General features: G+C 40.0%; 1 protein-coding gene across 1 annotated transcript; it reads right to left on the bottom strand.

Moving 5' to 3' along the window:
• Nucleotides 1–177: 177 nt before the first annotated feature.
• Nucleotides 178–22,389, bottom strand: LOC138592437 (acetylcholine receptor subunit alpha). The gene is made up of 11 exons (XM_069663247.1): nucleotides 22,328–22,389; nucleotides 18,869–18,984; nucleotides 9,008–9,284; nucleotides 7,992–8,134; nucleotides 7,858–7,902; nucleotides 7,432–7,541; nucleotides 6,826–7,021; nucleotides 5,630–5,867; nucleotides 1,461–1,684; nucleotides 1,018–1,254; nucleotides 178–932 (listed from the first exon to the last, which is right to left on the bottom strand). Exons 3-11 carry the CDS (start codon nucleotides 9,048–9,050, stop codon nucleotides 804–806), a joined length of 1,365 nt encoding a protein of 454 aa, XP_069519348.1. The 5' UTR covers nucleotides 9,051–9,284; nucleotides 18,869–18,984; nucleotides 22,328–22,389; the 3' UTR covers nucleotides 178–803.
• Between the last annotated feature and the right edge of the window lie 227 nt (nucleotides 22,390–22,616).

Here is a 22,616-nt window from a genome sequence, read left to right as displayed (position 1 = left end):
AAAGGGGCACCTGCTGTATGCCATGAGGCACCAGTGAACAGAAAGTTGTGATGCAGAACAACAATATGGGCTTTTTAACTATAGAGGCATCCTATGAGGGCACATTGTTTCACGTGTAAGAGTGTGCGGAGCTCTTTATCATTTTTAATCAACAACAGGGGGGAACATGAGGGCACTTCTGCTGCATTTTTGAGTTGAGTTTAACATAGGTGGTGTGATTTCATGGTTTTTAACCATAAGCAGGACACCATTGATTTGTCTGTGAAGGTTCTCAGTCATCCAGGTCATGTGATTCTAGGTCATTAGTATGTACCTACAGAGGCTTGTATTTCTAGCTCTATCCACCAGTCAGTTAGAACTGAAGACGCCTTTCGGATGAGAGGTGAAACGTCTTCAAGAACTTAACCAAAGTCCAGTTACCTTTTGGATTAAGCTTAGAGACACCACTGGTTCATCGGCAGTAACAGCAATCACTGCAATCGTCAGTCTGTTCATCATCATTTTGCAGGAAACAGGAGCACCACCCGAAGATATTTCATTCTGGACAGTCATGTTTTTAGATACGAGTGAAGACCACCCAATACACATATGTATGTGACTAAAATAAAAACATATGAAATTACATTACAAAACACTTTTCTGTCAAAAAATATGCTGAATATACTTGCTTGTATAGAGCAAACAAACATTATCTTCCACATGCAGTAGCCTATATGCATTTAAGTCCAGTAGCTTCAAACACAAAAGGTAATTTCTTAGTGAGAGACAAACCGTTAAACAGGTAAAACATGAAGCACAGGCCTTCAGAGCATGCTCAGCTCAATGAGACGACCTGCGAACACCCCTAATGTGCCGATGAGACACACAGCCATGAACACGCACAGCAGAATATGATCCAACACCATGGCTACAAACTTCCACTCTTCTGCAGCCTGGAGAGAGAAGAGGGATAATGTGTCACATACACAGAGTCGTTAATAAACACATTGGAGACATTTTAAGTGTGAGAGAGATTACATTGTTGGATTCCTCGTCTGATTTCATGGTTTCTGAGATGTACTTGACTCCTTCAATGGCACTGCGGACATCGGGGTTCTGGGTTAGGGGGGACTGATAGGGGATAGGAATGGTTTGGTTGCCAGAAATGTCTGAGATGTCAAAATCAGCTCCATAGATGCTCTTAGTCTGCATCTCCTTCCCTGGGCGTTTCATTGTTGAGAAGAACATGAGATTGGGAATGGTTTCGATAAAAATCTGTCATAAAAACACAAAAGATATGCAACATGTCAGTGATCACACAAACTCGGGGTGGTTCAATCGGTCTGCTACCACTAGATGGCGATATAATGCAGAGAATAAAACATGAAGGATTGTTCTCTAAAGCAGTCCAAGCTTAGGAACGAGAATGATTCCCAGTCCAAACAATAGAGGTCATTGTTCTGTTCCTCTTTAATGCTCACCTTGCGAACCCAGTCTGGCATGGTGTGGGTGCTTGGCGAGCGGTGGTGTGTGTTGATGACAATGACAGTGATGATGATGGAGGCGATGACAAAGACCATAGTGAAGAGCATGTACTTCCCAATGAGCGGTACGGCGCTGGAAGTAGAGGGGATCAGCTCGACTATGACCAGCAGGAACACAGTCAGAGACAGCAAGACAGAGATGCTGAGCGTCATCTTCTCACCTAGGGACACAACAAAACATCGTCACCGCTCTTGCTCGCTGTTTTTTTTGTTTTTGTCTGAAATGAACAATGAATCATAGAATGTCATGAAGAATACAGTTGCTGAATACAAGATGTTTTCAGTCAGTTAACATGTAGATCATCAGTATACTTATTTTGAACTGGTCACAACTGCCGCATAAAATCAAGGATAATTGATTACTAGCTGACCTTGCTTATTTTTGAGGGGTCACATGGCAAAAAGATCACATCAAAATCACATGACATGGAGTGCTGCTGTACTGAATACCATCACGGCTGTGATTCAGTCATTGGCTAGAGGCAAGGGGAGAATGCTGCTGTTAGACACAGCCGTGCTGATATTCAGTGTAACAGCAGGACCTCTAGTGTCATACTGCTTTATGTAACACTTCTTCAAGCAACGTATATTGGTAAAAATTTATAAGCAACAAATGATGATTATTTTTTGTTTATTTAATGATTCATCTCCCTCTGCCGACTCAACAATAGCTGCAACTAGACTGGAACAAGATTGTTGTTACTTTGTGTATGTCTATATGTTAGGGTATGCCAGCTACTTTGTATCATGTACATTTATGTACATATTTACATTTATCATTCAACCATTGAAATAAGAGTCTGCTCACAGTTTCGTTGGTGCTTTTGTGATTGTGAGGTTCCAGCTTGATCATTTTTTGACACAGACTGTTTGCTGCAATTTTAATTAAAGGCATTCAGAACACCTGAGGCGGAGTGATACACATGGTTATAAGTCCCAGAACTCTTTATATCAGCACTCATTAAATGCCTCTAGTCCAATCAGATTATTTGGTCATAAATTACTGTTACAAGAAAATATCCTTGAAACCAGCTCACAATACCCACCTATAGCAATCTTTACACTACCTCAAGTGAACTGTTTCTATCAATCTACTTCCCTTCCAAAAGCATCGAAGCAGTCAGTCCTCAACAACACAATAACAGCACAGTTTAGCCATAAAATAAAATCTCATTTACAGAGTAACAGGCATTTTTGGTTGTTGTTCTAAAACCAACAATAGCACACGTAAACAAATTCTGACACCATTTCAGAAGTATCATGCAAGACACGTTGTTTTTGTTGCTCAGTAAGAGAGCAGTTATTCCAGAGAGAACGCCTTTTGGCACCAGCCTCTCTTCCACACTCTCCTGTCAGCAGCCATATCAGAAACTGGGATCAAGTGATGTATTATACATTAAAGCAAAGGCCTGCTTTCAGACATGACAGCACAGAGGGACCCTGGGTAATGAGGCAGACCCACACACTGGGAACACGGCCAGATGTGCACATGAGCAGTACTGTTCCTGTAGAACAGACTCAGACTGACAGGAAGAATTAGGAACAAGGAACATCATTTATCACTCATCTGTGTTTCCATATATACAATTATATTTTTTGCATATATTGCATGCATATATTCTGTCTATACATCTTGGGCTGTGAGCGTTAGCTATATGTATCACCCCGCTGCAGGTGTTCTGAATACCGTTGATTAATGACTGACCCATTGCCTAACCTAAAAGTCATAGCAAGGCTAATTTTCAGCACTCCCTCTCGTGAGATGTTGCTTCATAATCTCTGTGAATGTTGTAATAGAACAAGCTTATTTTCTTGCTTGATTAGAGTAAGATAAAAATGAATCCATTGTCTGTGGGCTCATCTTGAAACTACAGTAAATGGTAAGCTTAGCTTAGCACTAAGAGTGAATAGAGGGGGAAATAGCCTGCCTGGCTCAGTCAAAAAATGTCAAGCTATTCACAATATTCAGACATTGGCCATTTTTTCTTTGAAGTCATTCTCAGAGTATGACCTCAAAGGAAGTTGTAATGTTGTTCTACTACTATATTCTAGGTTTGCAAATCGTATAAACTTGGGAAATCTGACAAGTTGTTACATTTCATATCTTCTTGACTGATTACCAACTAAAAACTGAAAAGATAATAGACAGAGATAATCAGGTAAAGCAACAAACTTGATAACCCATTAGCTACTGAAAGCTAAATCACATAAGCTAACATTAGCATGTAACCGATTCCCAGCTAACATTACCCCTCGTTCACGAGCACCTCAGTTGGTCCCAGAAAGAAGTTGTTCGTCTGACTTTGGTGTTTTAAAACGCTCGTACTGTAGAAACCACATGGACGCTATGTTTCATATTGTATTGCTTGGTCCTAATCTAGGTCACTATAGTCAAGTCAAAGTTTATTTAGCATTTAAAACAACCACCTTTGACCTAAGTGCTGTACAGGCTTAGAAACACAATATAAAAAAAAAACAATATATGTAAAATGAACAATTAAAACACAATATAATATAAGAGTAAAATATAGTTGCATAATAAAATGTCAAGCTCAACTGGAATTAAAAACCAACACAAAAAAGGAAGGTCTTAAGCAAGGATTTAAAACTTTCAAGGGTCTGGGTGGTTCTGATATAGGAGCAGCCACCGTAAAGGCTCTGTCTCCTCTGGGTTTGAGCCTGGATCTCGGAGCATCCAAGAGCATCTGATGTGTTGACCTCAGTGCTCTGACTGGAGCCTGATGGTGCAACTACTCAGACAAGTAGGATGGTGCCAAACCCATTTAAACTTTCAAAAACAAGTAATAAAATCTTAAACTGGATCCTGAAACTGACAGAGAAGCCAATGAAGAGAAGCCAGTACTGGTGTGATGTGATCATGTTGTCTCTTCCCAGTCAGAAGACGGGCAGCTGTATTCTGGACCAGCTGTAAGCAACGAAGAGACGACTGATCTACACCAACATACAAGGAGTTACAATAATCCAAACGAGCAGTAATAAATAAGTGAATGACTCTCTCAAATTCGTTTGGAGGAAGATAAACCTTTACCTTCCCCAGAAGTCTCAGTTGAAAGAAGCTTGTCTTAATAACAGAGCTAATCTGTGAAATTTGAAGGAGCTGTCAAAGATCACTCCAAGATTTTTGACAGAAGGGCGACTATAGGAGGCTAACGGGCCAAGAGCACTATTAACGCTATCCAGGATTTCAGTTTTGTTTTTTTAGAGATTCAAGAAATGTAACTCCATCCATGATTTAACATTTTAAAGAAAGTTCAGCATGGCTTGCATAGAATCATTATTTGTTTGTATTGGCAGATGGATTAGCAAATCATCTGCAAAACAATGAAAACTGAAAATGGTTTTTTTTAAATGGACCCCAGGGAAAGCATATGTAGGGAAATGAGAGCAGGGCCTAGAATGGAGCCTTGTGGAACCCCACAGCCAAGTATGGCCGCAATACGTTGAAAGCAAGTAGCTGTTACAACCTAAAATGTTAACACATTAAATTAGAGCAAAAATGGTTATGAAATATGTGAATTAAATAAAAAAAGGTTTGGTAAGCCATGTTTCTGCGTAATATGACTCCAAGTCTGTCAACTCGGCAAGTCTGGTCCCATAATTTAGCCAACTTTCCCAGTTGTTCTCACTTGACAGATTTTTCGCCTAAATTTGCCAGTCGGAAACTCATTTGTCCGAACATTACCATTGCAAAGTTAGATAGAGGTTAACTAAGAATTTACACAATGTGGTTGAATGCTCACGTTAGCTTTCCTCAAACAGTATAAATACAGTGAAATATGATGTTTTAACTTGAAATATGGACTCCATATTTTAAAATCTTTCAGTTGCTGCTCAGTCGAGAAGTGATGAGAAATATAGTATACATATTGTGTGATGTATGTTTAGAACATGTTTAAATGTTCTCTGGTACATGTCATGTTTTATTGAAATTTTCTGTAATAATCAGAATAAAAGGAGCAACGTCGCTGTAAGTTGATGTGTCCGTTATATCAGTATGCTGTTGTCCTATACTTCAATCAGTTTTTACTTAATATGTGTTATATCTGAAGGAACAGGGACACAATGATGAATGAGTGGTGACATACCGGAGTCTGTAGGAAGGTAGAAGACGAGGCCAGTCAAGAAGGAGAAGAGCATGCAGGGGATGATGACGTTGACGATGAAGTACAGTGGGAGGCGCAGCATGAGGAAGTGGTAGGTGATGTCCAGGTAAGGGGTATCAGGGCAGCAAGAGTAGTACACCCAGTGTTTCCAGCCTCTGTAATCCTTCATCACCCACTCTCCACTTTCCATAAAGTTACTCAGATCAGGACGATCGCTCTCCTGGTGAGGAAGGGGTGATTCACAGGGTGATAAAAGGATCAGTTCAGCTAACTCGCTTTTTACATTAAGATATTTTTCTCAGTTTTTTGTTCAAAAGTGACTGTTGACAAGCATCTTCTAAAAGCTTTTGTGGTCTCAGATTGGGTTATAGTGTTGTGGTACAATGTATGCTACAATCTGGTTGAATATTGGTCATTGCAGTGACATTAATAACATCCCCTATAGACCAGGGAAACACAACTAATTATCTGTAAAGTAAGATTGATGCCGCTCTCAAATCAGTATGGTAAACATGAAGCCACAGCTAAAGACAGTTAGCTTAGCATAGCATAAAGCCTGAACAGATGTCAGACTAGAATGTTGTTTTTAAATTTCTGCTCTGTATAGATTGAAACAATATAGAACAGGTTAATTTGTGAGTTTAACACTTACTGGAAGCAGATTTTATCTTTAGACAGAGTCAGGCTACATGATGCCCCTGTTTCTAGGCTTTATGCTAAATAAGGTAACTAGCAACTAGTTCTAGCTTCACATTTAACAAACATACTTGACAGTGGTATCAATCTTCTCGTCTACATTTCAGCAAAAAACAAATAAGTGATTTATGCTAAGATAAGCTAACTAGCAACTAGCTTTAGCTTCACATTTAACTAACATACTTGACAGTGGTATCAATCTTCTCGTCTACATTTCAGCAAAATCAAATAAGTGCTTTATGCTAAGATAAGCTAACTAGCAACTAGCTTCAGCTTCACATTTAACAAACATACTTGACAGTGGTATCAATCTTCTCGTCTACATTTCAGCAAAAAGCAAATAAGTGCTTTATGCTAAGATAAGCTAACTAGCAACTAGCTTCAGCTTCACATTTAACTAACATACTTAACAGTGGTATCAATCTTCTAATAAGTGATTTTCCCAAAATGTAGAACTTTTAATAATTTAAATATGGGATTACAGGATTGACGACGACCACGTTTCCATCGTAGGTCCAGGTCCCCAGCTTCATACTGCAGTTTTGGAGGTCAAAGGGGAAATGCAGCACGATGATTTCACAGTAGCTCTTGAAAATGGCAGGTGGGTTCCACGTGACCAATCCTGTGTGCTCCAGCAGCACTTTGGTCTCATGAACGATGGCAAAGTCACCATCAGCACTGCAGGCACAGACAAACACACGCAACAGCAGCATGGGAGATAATAAGTTAAATATTAACGCAGAGGGACATCAGTGCCCGAGGATGGGCACAGCACAGACAACCAGCAGTAAGCTTGACACAATTTGTTGTGGTAGCGGGGCTGGTTGTCAGGGAAAAACAGCAGTGTGTCTGATGCAACATATGGTGGGAGAAGGGGGGGGGGGGCCTGCTATACAGTGTCCAGATTTAGCCTAATGAAATCTGAGCTTTCACACGTTCCATACTGGAGTATAGCAAAGTGTGATTCAAAACATCACTGATAAGTTCTGGATGTTTTAAGTCACATGAAGCTTTTAGCATAATGAAAAAAGCAAAAGGTTTCAGGGAAAAAGAAAAGGAATGACATGGATTAAAGCCTGATCACATACTTGTTGTAGAGAACCAGATCAGGGCGCCAAATGTCAGTGGAGGGAACTCTAATCTTCCGGATGCCTCCGTAATCGTCTGGGTTCCACTGCAAGTTCACATCTTTCCATTGCTGCAAAAACAGACAGGGACAGACCTAACAATGAAAAATACATTCATTCTTCACAAACAAGTACTACTAATGTTTTATTCTGTAAGTTATGATGTATTTTGTAAACTTAAAATTAGTGTAAGTGTGTTTTTATTGAAATTTCTTGGCATCAGGAAGGTTGTTTCTAACATTTGGGACATTAATCATTGGTATCTAGGACAAGCATTGGGATATTTTATCCCCATTTCCTTTCTTACTCATCAGTGAGCCTCTCTGCCATATGACAGTAAGTCTTTATGTTTTGATACCATGACCATAAAGATGATATGTTTCAAACCTGTTTCACTCGCACGTTGCTGCTGACGATCTGGTTAACCTCATCCTGCGGGTCAGGATAAATGTGTTTAGACAGTTGATGACAGCAAATCTTAATGCAGATGATGTTACATCGTGTGTGACACGAGACCTCACCACACTGATGAGCTGGATGAGCTGAAGGCCAACAGTCACAACCACCGGGTCCTTGAAGTGAGCGACAGGACGGACGACCTTATTGTAGCCGGTGAAGATCGTTTTGATCAGACGTGTTTCCTCTAAGGAGGCCCAGGCGGCACCTCAAATAAAAGACAGGGTTGTTTACAGATAATACACAAATATATCTTACTTTTCTTCTCCTTTAGTGAGCTGGAAAATGATGATGCTGTGCCAAAGTTGAATATTGCCATGATACACACAGTGTGTTTTTGACCATCCACAATAAGTAAAAGGTGTACATAGTGTATATATACTACCAGTCAAAAGTTTGGACACACTTTCCCATTCACTTGTATGAGAAAATGTGTCCAAACTTTTGGTAGTGTATTTATTATTATTAATGTATTTCATTGTGTTTTTGTCTTATTATTACATTCAAGCACATGTTCTCACACCTTCAGGCCCGTATTGTAATTGTCATGTTTATACTGCATCTGTGTTGAATTTGGGGTCTCATTTAGGTAAACAACATCTAAACATACGACAGCTCTCCTGTGAGCTTGTTAATGGAGATGTTCTGATGTTTCCGCTACATATCCGTCACAAGTCAGAGCAGGATCCCCTTTCACTTTTCAGCCGACCTTGAGACGAAGGTCATTTTACAGCAACATGTTGTTTGAGTGGTCCGACGGTTCTCTAGACGTCCGGCTAAGTAAGCTAAGAAGTTGTCTGAACATGATAATGCAGGTGATTTAATGTGGTGACAGATTTGGAGAGAAATACGACAAGTGCACATGACCCTGTCAATCATGTAGCTGCTAAGCCGAAATTCAAGTTTGCTCCTTAGTTTTCTTTTGGAATTGGATCCTTTAAACTGACCTCTGAGCAGTTTCACTTAACATTTCTAATAAAAAGGAATTTAAGGACTTAAACTTCAATTAAGTAAAAACTAAACTTATATCCACAGGAAAATGGATAACTCATATTTTCAATAGTTTTCAATAAGTTCTTACCTGCTAGAATGACAAGATGGAAAATTAAAAATATAGAATTCATTGTTGCCAATAAACGCAGGCATCCAAAACCAGGATCCGACTTCCACACGTTGCCCGTTGACCACTGGAGAATTGAAAAGGTTTGACCCACCTAAAACATTCTTTCAGCACTGGCAAATGGCTCCCAGCACAACCTCCCGCTCTGCACCGGCAGTCTTGTTGTTACCGTCCGACAGCGGATGTGAGTGACTGGCTGCCAATGCTTGTCATCTGAGAGGGCCACATTCTCTGTCATCTGTTGTAAGATCAACATGCCAGAGTAATCCACGACTGAAATATCCCATCGTGAACTTGGCCACACTGCTCTGTGTTTGCTCTTCACTATTGATGATGCCTGGAAATCTTTATGTGTATATATAACTACATAAAAATTTCTTCAGCCTATTTAAATAACCAAAAGATGTTCCATTATTGAATAATGATTTGACATGTATGTGAGTATCAGTGTCTTCCATGGAAAAGGCAACATGTGTGATGGATTATCTTAGTTGGGGTGACACATGGCCTGGGAAACTATTTAACGATCTAAACTATTAAATAAACTTTATCATGTTCATTTCTGAGCTTGTGGACAAAGAAGTGGAAAAGTGGGGATTGTCAAGAACATGTAAGAGTTGATTTAATGAGGAAAATCTGAACTGTTTGGTATGCGGGTCACTCAGATCCCAACCAATGACTGTATACAATGGCGCGTCTCCATCTGCTCTAATTGTAAAAGAAAAAAATTAAGCCAAAATACCCCTGACGGGCGCTACCATCTTGCGCAGGTGATGTTTTTTGGAGCCAGAGACGGCGCAGTAGAGATCAGTGGGTGGAGCTGTTGTTGCCACTTCCACTAACGAAAACACACACTTAACTTACCGGAAAACCCCCCACAAGGATCCCGCACGTCGGCGTGTTTAACAGCAGAACAGCTTCTTTGTGTTGGTCTGAAGCAGATGTTCACAGATATGGAAACTTCAATGACTGTAGTGATTGTTTTAGTTACGTCTCCTCTCGACGTTCCTCATTGACAGCATCAAATAACTCATTAAAACTAAATTTGTCAGAAAAATTAACACTTGGATGTAAATCAGCATGATAAGAACTAACTATAATGACAGCAACCATGTTTGAGAAACATTTATTTGCCGTGTATTTTGATTTTATAGTTTGACTCATGTCCCATCTGTTAACATGGAGGAGGCGGGCTTTATGAGCTATACTGCAGGCAGTCAGCAGGGGGCACTCAAATGTTTTGGCTTCACTTTTATGGAGCCGACATGTCGTCCATCTTTTTATACAGTCTTTGGTCAGTAACAAAAAACCCACAGCATACAGGATGTGAGATGTGCAGTATGAATATACAGGAACATATTTATGTGTATTCCTTTTCATTTATATTTATAAAAGTTCATTTAAAACATTGAACTATAAAACTAAAATAAAAATAACAAACCTTTGGATGAGTTTCTGTAAAAATGAATGAGTCACTGGTTAGTCTGAATGAATCTGACTTATAATCATATAAATAGTAACTAAATGTAATTGTATTTTCAATGTATGTAATGACATTTCTGTGATGCAAGCATGCACGACCTTTGACCTTTGCTGCTCTTTGGATTTGCTAGGTTGGTTTAACAGTTTCCAGTGTAGGAGTTTTTGTCGAATGGATTAAGTGAAATACAATGATATCGTTTTAATCAACTCATACAGATTGCATTACTTTTGTTATCGCTAAGAAATGAGAGTGCAAAATGATTGTGTCGTCGATCACAGATTTCAGCACTGAGTATGCTAACAGCTAACGTAGTGGAGACATTGTTTTGTCACAAGTGGAGGATAATGAGGACGATGTTGAGGAAGAAGAAGGAGAAGACTGAAAGAGCTGCAAGTCACATCATGAGAAAGTAAGCTATTTTTGTAATGTGCTGTGCGCCTCAGGCTAACATTAGCTACATTTAGCTGGCAGCCGCTAGCTAGCAGGAGGTTGGTGTGACTCCTTCCATACTTCCATAGGATGAATCTGCTTTTTTATACTGTTTTTGCTCACTGCTGAAGCATTTTGTAAATCCACAGATAATTTTTGTGGTGGCTGTGATTTAGATTTCAGTTTTTCATGGTTGTTGTTTTTTGCATTCATTTGATTTGTTCAGCCATAATGTACGGAATTGATTGTGCTTGCGTTGTACATTTAATAGTGTACGTTTCAATTCTGTACACAGGGTAACAGATCTTGTTTTTTCACAAGCACTACATTTCTCTTACTGTTTGTTGCATCAAAAATCATGAGCATCCCCTTTAAACTATACAGACCCCTCATAGCTCCCCCAATCCTGATTCCCTGGTCCTGCTTCTTCATAGTGTTGTAACCATCATAAATGTTTACACCCTCATATACTTACATTTAAGCTTTATTTGCCACTCCTTTAAATATAATATTATAATCGATTAATTTAAACCTTTTGTTTCCCAGAGGCCAGGTGTTACAGCCATGTCCCCCTCCTCTGCTCTGCACTACCCCACCCTGTCGGCCTGTGATGGGTCAGGCAACTCAATTTCCTCACATCCCCGATCCGTTCAATCAGCCAGCCAGTCAACCACAAGCCTCATTCATCTCACTTAAGGACAAATGACCATTTTGGCAATGTCTGAATTAAGAGAGATTTGTCCGTACCCTCCCCCCCTCTGTCTCCAATCGCTCTGGCCACCTGAGTTTACGCCATGTGAGCACCAGTCTGCCTTTCTCCAAGTCTGTCATGTAACGCGGGACAAGCCAGCTTTGTATCTGCTCAGCCGGACGCTTTTGCCGCTCGGTCCAGTGTTAATTACGACACTTTGAAGGCACGCAGCACAATCCCCGTCTCTGGAGGACTGTGAGCCGTGTGTTTAAAGCTGCTCAGTTAGTGATTAAATGTTCATTGAATCTGAACGAAAACGTCCATGTAATATTGGCAGGGGTTGGCTGAACACTGGACAACATACTGGATGTTTATGCCTCGATGAAGATTAAGAGGATTAGAGTTTTCACAGAAGAGATTATGGTTCTTGTTCAGTAATATATTTTACATGATTTCACAGTTTAAATATAGAAACACTGGGCAGTATTTTTAATGTTTCTTGGAGGATGAAATTTTCATTTTCATTTGATGACCTTACTGCAGGCCGGTTCTGTTTTTAGGCCGGTTCGGTTTGTAGGCCGGTTCGGTTGAAAACAGTAACAGTGAATAAAACTCTTCTAAACTTATATATTCAAAAATATATTCCTTAACATTTTAAAGGAAGATGTATTTGTGATAGAGCTCACGTTCCACCCTAAAATAATCCGAATGCATCTTCTTTGAAATATGAAATAGCAGTGATTATTTCAAATCACAAACGGTCAATTAAAGAGAACAAATCTTTCCATTTCACATACTTCACATGGCTGAACTGATACTTCTTTATATTTCCACATTTATAAACTGTATTCAGGTCAGCTGTTTGCAGGGAGGACGGTATTAGCATCCAGTCAGCAGAGAAAGGTCACTTATCTCATGGATCACAGCCTTTCAAATTTACTCTCATTACTGTGAATGAGGCCCATCCAGCACACAATACATGTGCAGACATCACCTCTGCACGCTGGTATCACAGCATCTGACTGAGAGGTAGAGAGCTTTTTTGGTGGGGTTCACCTCCCCTCACAGTCTATAATGTAAGCGGAGATATGATGTATAAGAAATGGCTGATAAAGGCGGGGGAGGCTAAACGTTTGGATGAAAATCCAATTTTGCCACACAATCACCAGAGACAAGTCTGAATTCGGCTTAAAATGAGTCAATGTGATGTGGCGGCAGAATCCCACTGATTAAATGTCAAGCAGTGATGCCTTTTCAGATTCTTGTTGGGGATCTTTAAAACACAAAAACCTGAGTGGAGCTTACGCTGGCAGACGACTTTGTTAGCAGTAGAAACAGAATATGTTTGTTTAAGGCCACTTTAAGTAATTTCATGCCAAAAAAGTAGCCTGTATTATTATGATTCTTTTAAAATAACTACACTTATCTAGACAGCTTGAAACTATTTTTGGTCTCATTTAAATGTAATTTAAATAAATCCCTCCAGTAAAAATCAAGTGTGTAACTTTTCTAAACATCTCCATGTGATGTTTTTTAATGTGCTACAAGACATATCAGGGACAACATAAGCAGTCATCTCCATGGCTGGGCCTGTCTGCTTTTAAACTGCAGTGTGCCAAGGACAGGCTGAACAACACGTTTTCAGATTGGCAGGTTTGAGACGTCACAAACCTAAGGAGCCAATCACGTTAATGGACGGGGTGACGCTATGCATATCATTATGTGTAACCTATGGCAACCACCTCAGCGTCAGCGTAATTTTTGTAAACTCACCACTGACTACTGATGTTAACGTTACTACTACTAATTACTAAAATCCAAGCTAGCTAAGTTTCAACAAGTTACAAGGCGTAACTTATTTTGCAGAAAAAACACATCAGAAACAATTTATTATTTTAAGCAGAGCATTCTATATGTGTTAACACATGACTGGAGCTGGTCTTTTTATTTTATACTGTACTTTTTACTGTTACTAAATGTCACTATTTTATTACAGCAAACATGGTGGATGAAAATGTTTCTTCTTTTCGGGCTACATATTAAGCATCTGAAGCCCCGTTCATCCAGGATTTATGTCTCTTAGGGAGCTGGAGAGATTTTAATATTACCTTGCCAGGTGAGTGACAACGGCAAACGCATTGGAATACATCTTGAGAAAGGGTTATTCAAAAGAGAAATAGGATTTTGAAAGCGGATTCGATCAGGTAATTTTTGGTCTGGATAAAACCTTCGGTATTAATTGTTCTAAACTTTTGAGTAGGATCAGAATAACTTTGATCCCCAAAAATCTGGATTATCCTGATCCCAGCAGAGGGGAGGATTCGGGCTTTTTAAAGACTTTAAAAAAATATTTTACTCTTGAATTGCTGAATCGCTGCTGTGACATAGTAGATGAGGTAGACTTTAGTGTTGTAGAAAAAATGAAGGAACGTCCCTATGAAATATTTGCTGTAAATATCAAACATTTAATATTGAGATAAAAGCACCTGTCAGGATCTCTGATTTTGTGCGGATTTTGCACCCCGTGGACAAAGTATGTAGTTTAAAGTCACGTTTCGAGCACTGGTAATCCGGATTTGATCCTATCCAGTTTTCCTTGAAAAGCCTGGATGATTTACACCACCCGCTGCAAGAGGATGACATTAGGCAACACACAGGCCTCTACCCACCCAGTACAGTGGCGTAAAAACGTTTACAAAGCATCAGAGCAAGAACCAACCGCCTCAAGGACAGTGTTTATTCCCAGGCGATCCGACTACTTAACAGTATCACCTAGTGTCTGAGTGTCTGCTATTTATTTATTTATTTTAGAATGTTGGTATTTGCTTTCTTTTATTCTTATGCTGCAACTTATTTATACATTTTTTTATGTTATTACTTTTGGTTTCGAGGGATGAGAGGGTCTCAGGGCAACATGCATTTTATTGCATTGACTCTTGGCTGTATTTTTTTAATGTATATGACAAATGAATTTAATTGAATAAAAATCAAGATGGATTATCTGATCCTACATGGAAAAAAGTGGATTTCCAAATCTCATAATTCTTATCCAGATTAAACCAACTACTCGTAGGTCTTCACATGGTATGCTGGTATTTGACTCCTCTGGGGCCACAGCTTCCTGTGGTTCTTCCAATGGTATGATAGTATTTGACGGGAGACGGGTCTGTTCCTCTTGCCACTGCAGTTTGTCCTTCTTTAGCTCGTCCTTTTCCTGGGCCAGTGCAGCCTCAAGTCTCAAGGGAAGTTTCTACTTCCTTCTGACGATCCTTTTCCTTTTCAAGAGCTTTCTCCAGCTTCCTGACTTTGCAAAGAACCTTCTTTTCGGTGGTCTCCCTGTCAATGATCTCAAGTTGGAGAAGCTTCATCCTCGTCTCATAATTTATGTGAGCCTCGGCAGCCAGATCTGTCTGAGTTTGGTGCTTCACCTCAGCAATTAAAGCTGCCTGCTCACTTTCCAGCTTGATGGTCAGCTCATCTTTGAGGGCCAAAGCTGGTGGTTCCTCAGGTGTTACAGCTACCTGCTTTTCTGTTGCCACGACAACCTTTAGTTCGTCAGGGGCTCAGTGTTTCAAACAATAATCATGTTGGGGTATTACCTTCCATGTTGCCCCCCATAATGTACAGATCTTTGAGCTTCTGGGGAAACAATGGATGGCTAAAGGCTAAATAGGCTAAAATATTCCTGAATATTGATTGCTGGCTTCATGATCATATGGTGGTCATGTTAGTCTGTATTGTTACTATAATTTTAACTGCTCACAGCTTGAGTGTATTGGTGTCTGTGCAGAAACAACATACATTTTTCCAATTTAATTAAAGAATTTAATTTTTACCTACCATAGTATTCAGTGTTAAATGTTTTATGTTCTTAAGTCCAGATAGCAGTGGTAAAATAAGAGTTTACTGTGTGATTCAGAGGTACCAGCTTGATTAATATAGACATACACGGTCTGCTGTAATGTTAATTAACTATTCAGAACACGGGGCTGAGGCGGAGTGATACACAGAGTGAAAAGTCCCAGTGATGCTATACTCTGTATCAGCACTCTTGCATAACTTGGTCAGAAGTGACTGTTGTATAAGGATGAGTGATTACTGCAGTACTATCAGTAGTTTATCCAGAGTGAAATTATTATGTAGTGCACAAAAGAAGCCTTTTAAAATACAATATAGACACTTAAACATTGCTGGGAATTCAGGCCTTTTTACTAAGACTTAATCTGAGGTTCAAAGTTGATATCAGCCTGTATATCTGCTGCCTTGTGTCTATGCAGGTCTGTGGGGTCTGGTGAATAACGCCGGCAGGAATCTGGTCGGAGTCATTGACGTGACACTCCAGTTTCTGCCCCTGCTGAAAAAGGCACAGGGCAGGGTGGTGGGGGGATTGTCTCTCACTTAATTATAATTGGCAGATTAGTCAATAATGAAAATAACCCTTGGTTCCAGGCCCAATCTAAATACAAACAAAAGGCATGAGAACGCAGGCCGAGTGCCGCAGACAATCACCGTGACGATATTCAGCACAACATCACAACCTCCAGTGTAACATTGCTTTTGTGTCCACCTGTCTAACCTTTGCTCCAATTTGCTCCTCTTTGTCTTCTGAATTGCTTTCCAGTTAGAACATTAATAGCTGAATTACCTCTACATTACCAGCTGCCATTGTGTGGCCCAATAGAAACATCAAAACAAGCATTTCTTTCTGAGTTTGATGGGCAGAGTCGAAGGTGAGCCCCAAGCGCACAACAGAGAGGGTGGTTGGATATTTGCATAGTAGGCGGGGACTATGCAGATTCAGGAATTTTTAATGAGAGAGAAGGAGGAGATGCAATGGGACAATTTTTACAAGGTAATTAAATGTATTTTGCAGAAAAAAAAATATCAAACACAATGCCGCCTAGCAACAGGCAGCTACCTGGCTAACTAGCTATCGTAACAAACGTCACGTTTTACTTTAAAGATCATTTGTTCAAGGCCCCTTCTGTCTTTATTAACATATGTAGCGCTAGCTATTCTATTGAGTTGAAACCAAACACTTTCACATTTAAGAGTGTATTCCTCTGAGTCCGTCATCTCGTTTGAATTGGCGCGCAATGAATCTCACGATAAGTTGGGCAACGAAGGATGCACTCAACGGATCCTTTGTGGCCCAGTGACTGGGGGCCGCATTTGAAGGAGCTTTTAAAATGGGACAGCCTTGGACACGCCGCTGTGATGCAATCTGCCTTCAAATACAGCTACAAAGTGTCTCCCTGTTCAAATATATAAATTAATTGAATTCATTTCAGTGTTACTTTTCACTTTCTTCCCTCTTGTGTGTGTAGCTCTACTTCCTGCCTTTATGTACTATCCCCTCCTGTGTGATTGTGTGCGCCGCCCTGATTGTTTTCACCTGCTCCTTGATTAGTCTCACCTGTGCCTGATTACCCTCAGCTTCACAGTATATTTAGCCTTTGTCTTCTTCTATCTCCTTGTCAGTTTTTTGTCAAAAGTTTTGTCTTGTTTGGTGGACATATTCCTCGTGACTCTTCCTAGTGATGTTTTTTTCTTCCTTGTTTCCTTTGTTCTTTTTGGATGTGTAGTTTTACCCTCCCCCCCTGGACTCCAACAGTAAGCCTTTTGTTTTTTCTTTTTGTGTTGCAATATATCCTTTTAAAAGGGTCCCCTCTCTTTGTGCTTAAACCCTATCCTGACAGTTAGCTTAGCTTAGCATTTATTTAAAATTAGTGTCCGTTTTGTTTACCCCTCTCATTATTTAGTTTGGCTAAACCACTATCTTTCCCCTTGTCTTATTGTGTAAGGTTAGCTTGTTCAGTTCACACCTTGTAATGTTGGCATATTTTGTAGACTCGGTCCGCATTTCAAGACCTCATGTCCTTTGGCAGGTAGACCTGAATTATTTCAAGCAGGAAAAATGTGCTTTCTGCACTGGAAAACAAATGAGCTTATGTTAAGCGCAAGCATTTTTATATCTAAAAGTTTCGTCAGAGAAAATACATTATTTAACATAAACTATGGAATGAAGACACTGTCCAAATAACTCCCCTGTTCCTCAACAGTGTGAAACAGTGATCATGTAACGAGCCACTGATGGCTGTGCATGGCTGGTTCTAAGAAACGGCTCCTAAAGATGTAACCTGTGGCTAATTAAACCTCCAATGCATAAATTTAATGTGACATTGTTTGCACATATTTCCAGTAATTAACAGTCTCCTAAGTGCGAGTCTGGTGTTGCCTTAGGTGTTGTGTGTTTGCTTTTAATCTCACAGTGAATCATTGTGACTGATGTGTTGTTAGAGGGCTGAATGAAGAGTCACGTGATGGGCAGCTTTTAGGCATGACCTGTCTGTCTGAATATGCAGAATAGAGGACAATTAGTCCTTTCAGCAAGCCACAAACTAATATAATGTAAAAGACGAATAATTATTCCTATTTTTAGCCATCATTTCAAGGATACGGGTGCTATTATTGTATTTTTTTCTTTTTGAAAACAATTCCCACAAAAAGAATAAAACAAACAATATGTTTGTCTTTAATAAACCGTGACCTAAATACCTCCCATGTGGATCACAGCTCCGAGCTCATTTGTAAGTAAAAGAAATCAAAAAATGGGTCACAAATATGTACTTTGATTCTTATGGAGGCACAGTATATTTTATAACAGCTGGGCGCTGTGGCTTAAGGCAAACCATTATTCTAACAGGAGTAAACAGTGCAGGTGTTTGGGACTACTTTCAGTGGTGGATTAAAACACATTTTGTGCTTTGGTGAGTATTCATGGCAGCAGGGCCGTGTATAAAGGATTGACCTAAAATAAACTACATTGTCCATGTTCATGGTGGAACATGTAACCCAGTGCAATGTTTTTTTTATAGTGACTACAATGGAGAGTAATGTAATTACTTAGCTTTGGCAACAGAATACATTTCTGTTAGTGAAATAAATAAATAGTTTGTTCATCCTTCAGGACAAAGAACAATAAAATAGATAGATGCGTAGGTTTAGGGAGACTCAGTCTGAAGTAGGTAAACATGATCTCAGAGGCAGCCTTACAGCTGCATCATTTTTGACGTCACAATCTCTGGGCAGAGTCTACATGTATATGAATGTTGCTTACCACTATGAAACATTTGCTGTTTGAAATTTCATCACCCAAAGGCTAAATTAAAGCTGCTTAAAAATTTAAATCGTCAAGATGTTGCTCAAAGTGACTTACCCAAAGATAGAAGTCACCCAGCTCTGTAGTTCCAGGCTCTTTGGAGATCATCTTTCAGCTCATTGTTTTATTGTCTGGCACTCTCTGCTTTCATGGCGTCATTTCCTACGGAAGCCCTAAGAGGACATGGATCAATACCTTTCAATCAATCAATTTACTCCATTATCCTGTGATAAGTTAATTTAAGTCATTTTCTTGAGATCTCAACTTATCTCAACCTACCGACCAACCATCATAAATGATCTGCAGAAGCAAGGCATGGGGATCATCTAAGCTATCTCAAAACCACAATAAAACCCCAAAACAAAATTACATCAACAAGAAAAAGTAGTAAAAATCTGCAGGAATCCAGTCCCATATAATAAAGACAAGCGTTTCCTCCTTTAGTTACCTTTGTGGTTACTTTGAAGTAAACAAAATGTGCATTTTACTACATCAATTTCATCAGATTATTGTCACAGATGCAACAAAAACACACAATTTCAGATTTTGTAAAAAGGGAGCAGAGAAGCCCGCAGCCCAACCCCCACTCCTCCTGCTCCGACTGCAGACAGTCCGGGGAGGGAGGGACGCCTGCACAGGGTTGGCTCTAGCCATTTTGGTGCCCTAGGCAAGTTTAGGATCTGGCGCCCCACCTCAAAAGGTATATCAGTTTTTTGCCACACAATATCATTTTTTATATATATTGCATGCCATTTTGCTACACAGATTTGATATTTCAATAAATATGTAAAGACAAAGATTGAGCTTATAACAATGTGTTAGGATATAATGATATTCTGGAGCCTTAGACCCAAGTAGTGGGGTGTGGGGGATTCTCCCACATAATTTTTTAAATATATTATTATGATGCAATGCTACACACCACTGGCACACAAAGTAATCACTGAAAACTTGAAAATGGAAACTCAACTGGTATCATTAAAATTTATTGAGTAGAGTTAGAAAATAGTGAAATTAGTGTGTTAACATTAGTTTATTTTATTTTATTTTATTTTATTTTTTTAATAAATTTTTTTTTTTTTCTTCATTCATAGACACTATACACATTTTCAGATAGAGTTTCTGCATAGCAGTGCTGCACCTCTCACCATCTGCTACACTCTCTACATCGTGTGCTGTCTCTCTTTCCTGTCTGTGTGTCTGCATCACATAGAACGCTGTGAGATTAGACTAGTAATGCAAGCTAATTAAACACTAGAACATACAATGGTCCTATATTTAGCTACATCAAATCAACAATTATTGATAAGGTGCCAGAGAGGCTAGCACTGTGAGTGATCGAGCAAGTAAAAGAGAGAGAGCGGCAGAGTGACGGTAAAGGTGTAAGTCATGGCATTATAGGCTTATACTGTATTTTTAACATCCCTGTACCCAAGGCTACATTCAAAACGTTTGAGGCTCAAGCCAGCACTTCCTAGAACATGGTGCCTGAGGAGACCGCCTATCGCCTATGCCGTGACCTGGCCCTGCTCATAGGCCACCCCGCAGAAGTGAAGACGCGCAGGTCCAGCTCGAAGGAGGAAGAGAGCCCAACATTGATGCATTCACTATCTCAGAACCACAGTCATTTTCATTTACTTGCACCACATAATGTCAGATGATCATAACTCGTATCTCCAGAGCTACAAAAGCACAAAACAAACATAGAAACAGGCTTAAGTTACCTCACTAGTGTGAGCAATGGCAGCAGGGCATGTCCTGGGATCTCATTTATAAAAGAGTGCGTAGAATCCAGACTAAAAGTGTCCGTACGGAGGAAACCCGGAAATGGTGTTTGCCAAAAATAGTTCAAATTTAATAAAAACGCGCACACGCACGTCCTATGCCTGTTTCCCTTTATAAATCACAATCCACCCAGAAAATGTGCACACGTGAATTAGCTTCTTATTCCGCCCTCTACACGCCCACATTACACCAGATATTGTCAATGCAAAGCACCTGGAGGTGCTGATGATGGGGGTCACAAACAGAGGAAAAAACAGTGAGTGACATCAAGTTGTTAAAGGTCACCAGCAGTGTCGTCCATCAGCAGCATTACGCAAGAGTGTCCCCACTGTATAAATATGTTTACAGAAACCATGTTAATGACTTCACATTATGACAGAATGTTCTCCTCTGCTCCCGGGTTTTACGTGATAGAAGTTTGATCAGTGAAACGCAACTTTTTAATTTATGTGGTTTAGTTATGATGAACTTTGCCTGCACGGTGTTTGGGACTGATTAAAGGGATATGTAATGATTGTGAGAGTGACAATTTCCCATCTCTAAAATGTTTGTACGCATGGGTCAGAGCTGGTGTGGAGGACCGCACGTTTCCTTGTCAAGTTTGTTTTTTATAAATCCCAAAGTTTGCTTTGAAAGTGGCGTACGCCTTCTTTTGGGCGTACGCTGCGTTTATAAATGAGGCCCCTGGTCTGTAATATCAGTGACCAGTCAGTTGTTCTGTTTTCTAGATTGCCAGAAAATTATCCCATTATCACGAGAAAACCAGCTTTGTTATCCCGAGATAATGAGATGAATAAATTCATTATCACGAGAAAACAAGCTTTGTTATCCCGAGATAACGAGATAAATGAATTCGTCATCTCGAGAAAACGAGCTTTGTTAACTCGAGATAATGAGAAAAATTAATTTGAGATCTCGAGAAAACAGCCGAGAACTAACTTAAACGGAATAAATAAAATGTATTGATCCATGTCTGCTTAGAGTTTCCGTAATTTCCAGACACAGCAGGAGGAAGAAAAATAACCGCTGAAAAATCCATAACCTCCCTCTCAGAAAGAGCACATAGACCGTAACTGCTCAACTTTGTGGAGTATTAAAGCTGCAGGAGGTAAGATGGAGAAGAGAGCAGACTTTGCTCCAAAATTTGAAAGATTACATTCTCCAGGTCCCTCCCCCTCTCTCTCCGCGGCGCTCGGTCCTGCCTCCAAAGCCCTCCCGGCAGAGGAGGCTGTCATGCGCGCGCAGGCTAGTAACCACAGCAACTGAAGAAGCCAGATATACACTATGTAAAAACGTGAAATGACAAAAACCGCTGCCGTTCTATTACACCACCAACACGATCGAAGCAGACGCACATCAAACCAGCGGATATCAGGGTTATTGCTATGAACGGTAATCTACAGCTAATTCTATTCAGCAAAACCACCAGGACATAGTGTGTGGAAAAAACACCGCCAACTAAGCAGTAACACACTGATGTTGTGAACATTTAGCCGTGAGAGCACAGGCACACAGAACTATCAGGAGAAAGTCTGAAACTGTAACACTGCCTGGACACTTCACAAAGTTATTTTCAGCCACTCCGCCATGAAACAACACTGAACAGCAGCCATATTAAGAACAAGCTAACGTTAGCCCGACTGCAACACCAACGTAACACAACATCACAGTAACCGCAGACATCTTAGCAATGTGAAACAAACACAGCAGAAATGAAGCTGGGGTAATTACCTGTCGAGCAGAACTGTCTAACTCCGCATCGCTTTTTAATCCTTTCAGCTCCAGTAGCTCTCTCCACCTCAGAAATGCTTGCTCCAATGTTTACTCTCGTTTCTCGTCTTTTTAGCTTGCTTTTCCTCATTTCTCTCCTTCGGTTTAACAGTCGTTGTAGTATAAGCCTAGTTGGCAATGGAGGGATCCGCAGTTTTTTCATTCCCATGCTTGTTTTTAGGCCTTTGTGAACACAAACCGGCTGACACTGCGAAGAAATTAAGCTCGAGCATGTGAGCATGCGCGGAGT

The sequence above is a fragment of the Semicossyphus pulcher genome, unplaced genomic scaffold (genome assembly GCF_022749685.1).
Source record: "Semicossyphus pulcher isolate SPU_LCO1_2020_fin unplaced genomic scaffold, fSemPul1.0.p SCAF_15, whole genome shotgun sequence".
NCBI classification, from domain to species: domain Eukaryota; kingdom Metazoa; phylum Chordata; class Actinopteri; order Labriformes; family Labridae; genus Semicossyphus; species Semicossyphus pulcher.
The sequence above is the reverse complement of the archived record's forward strand: the minus strand, read 5'-3'. Positions and strand labels throughout refer to the sequence as shown.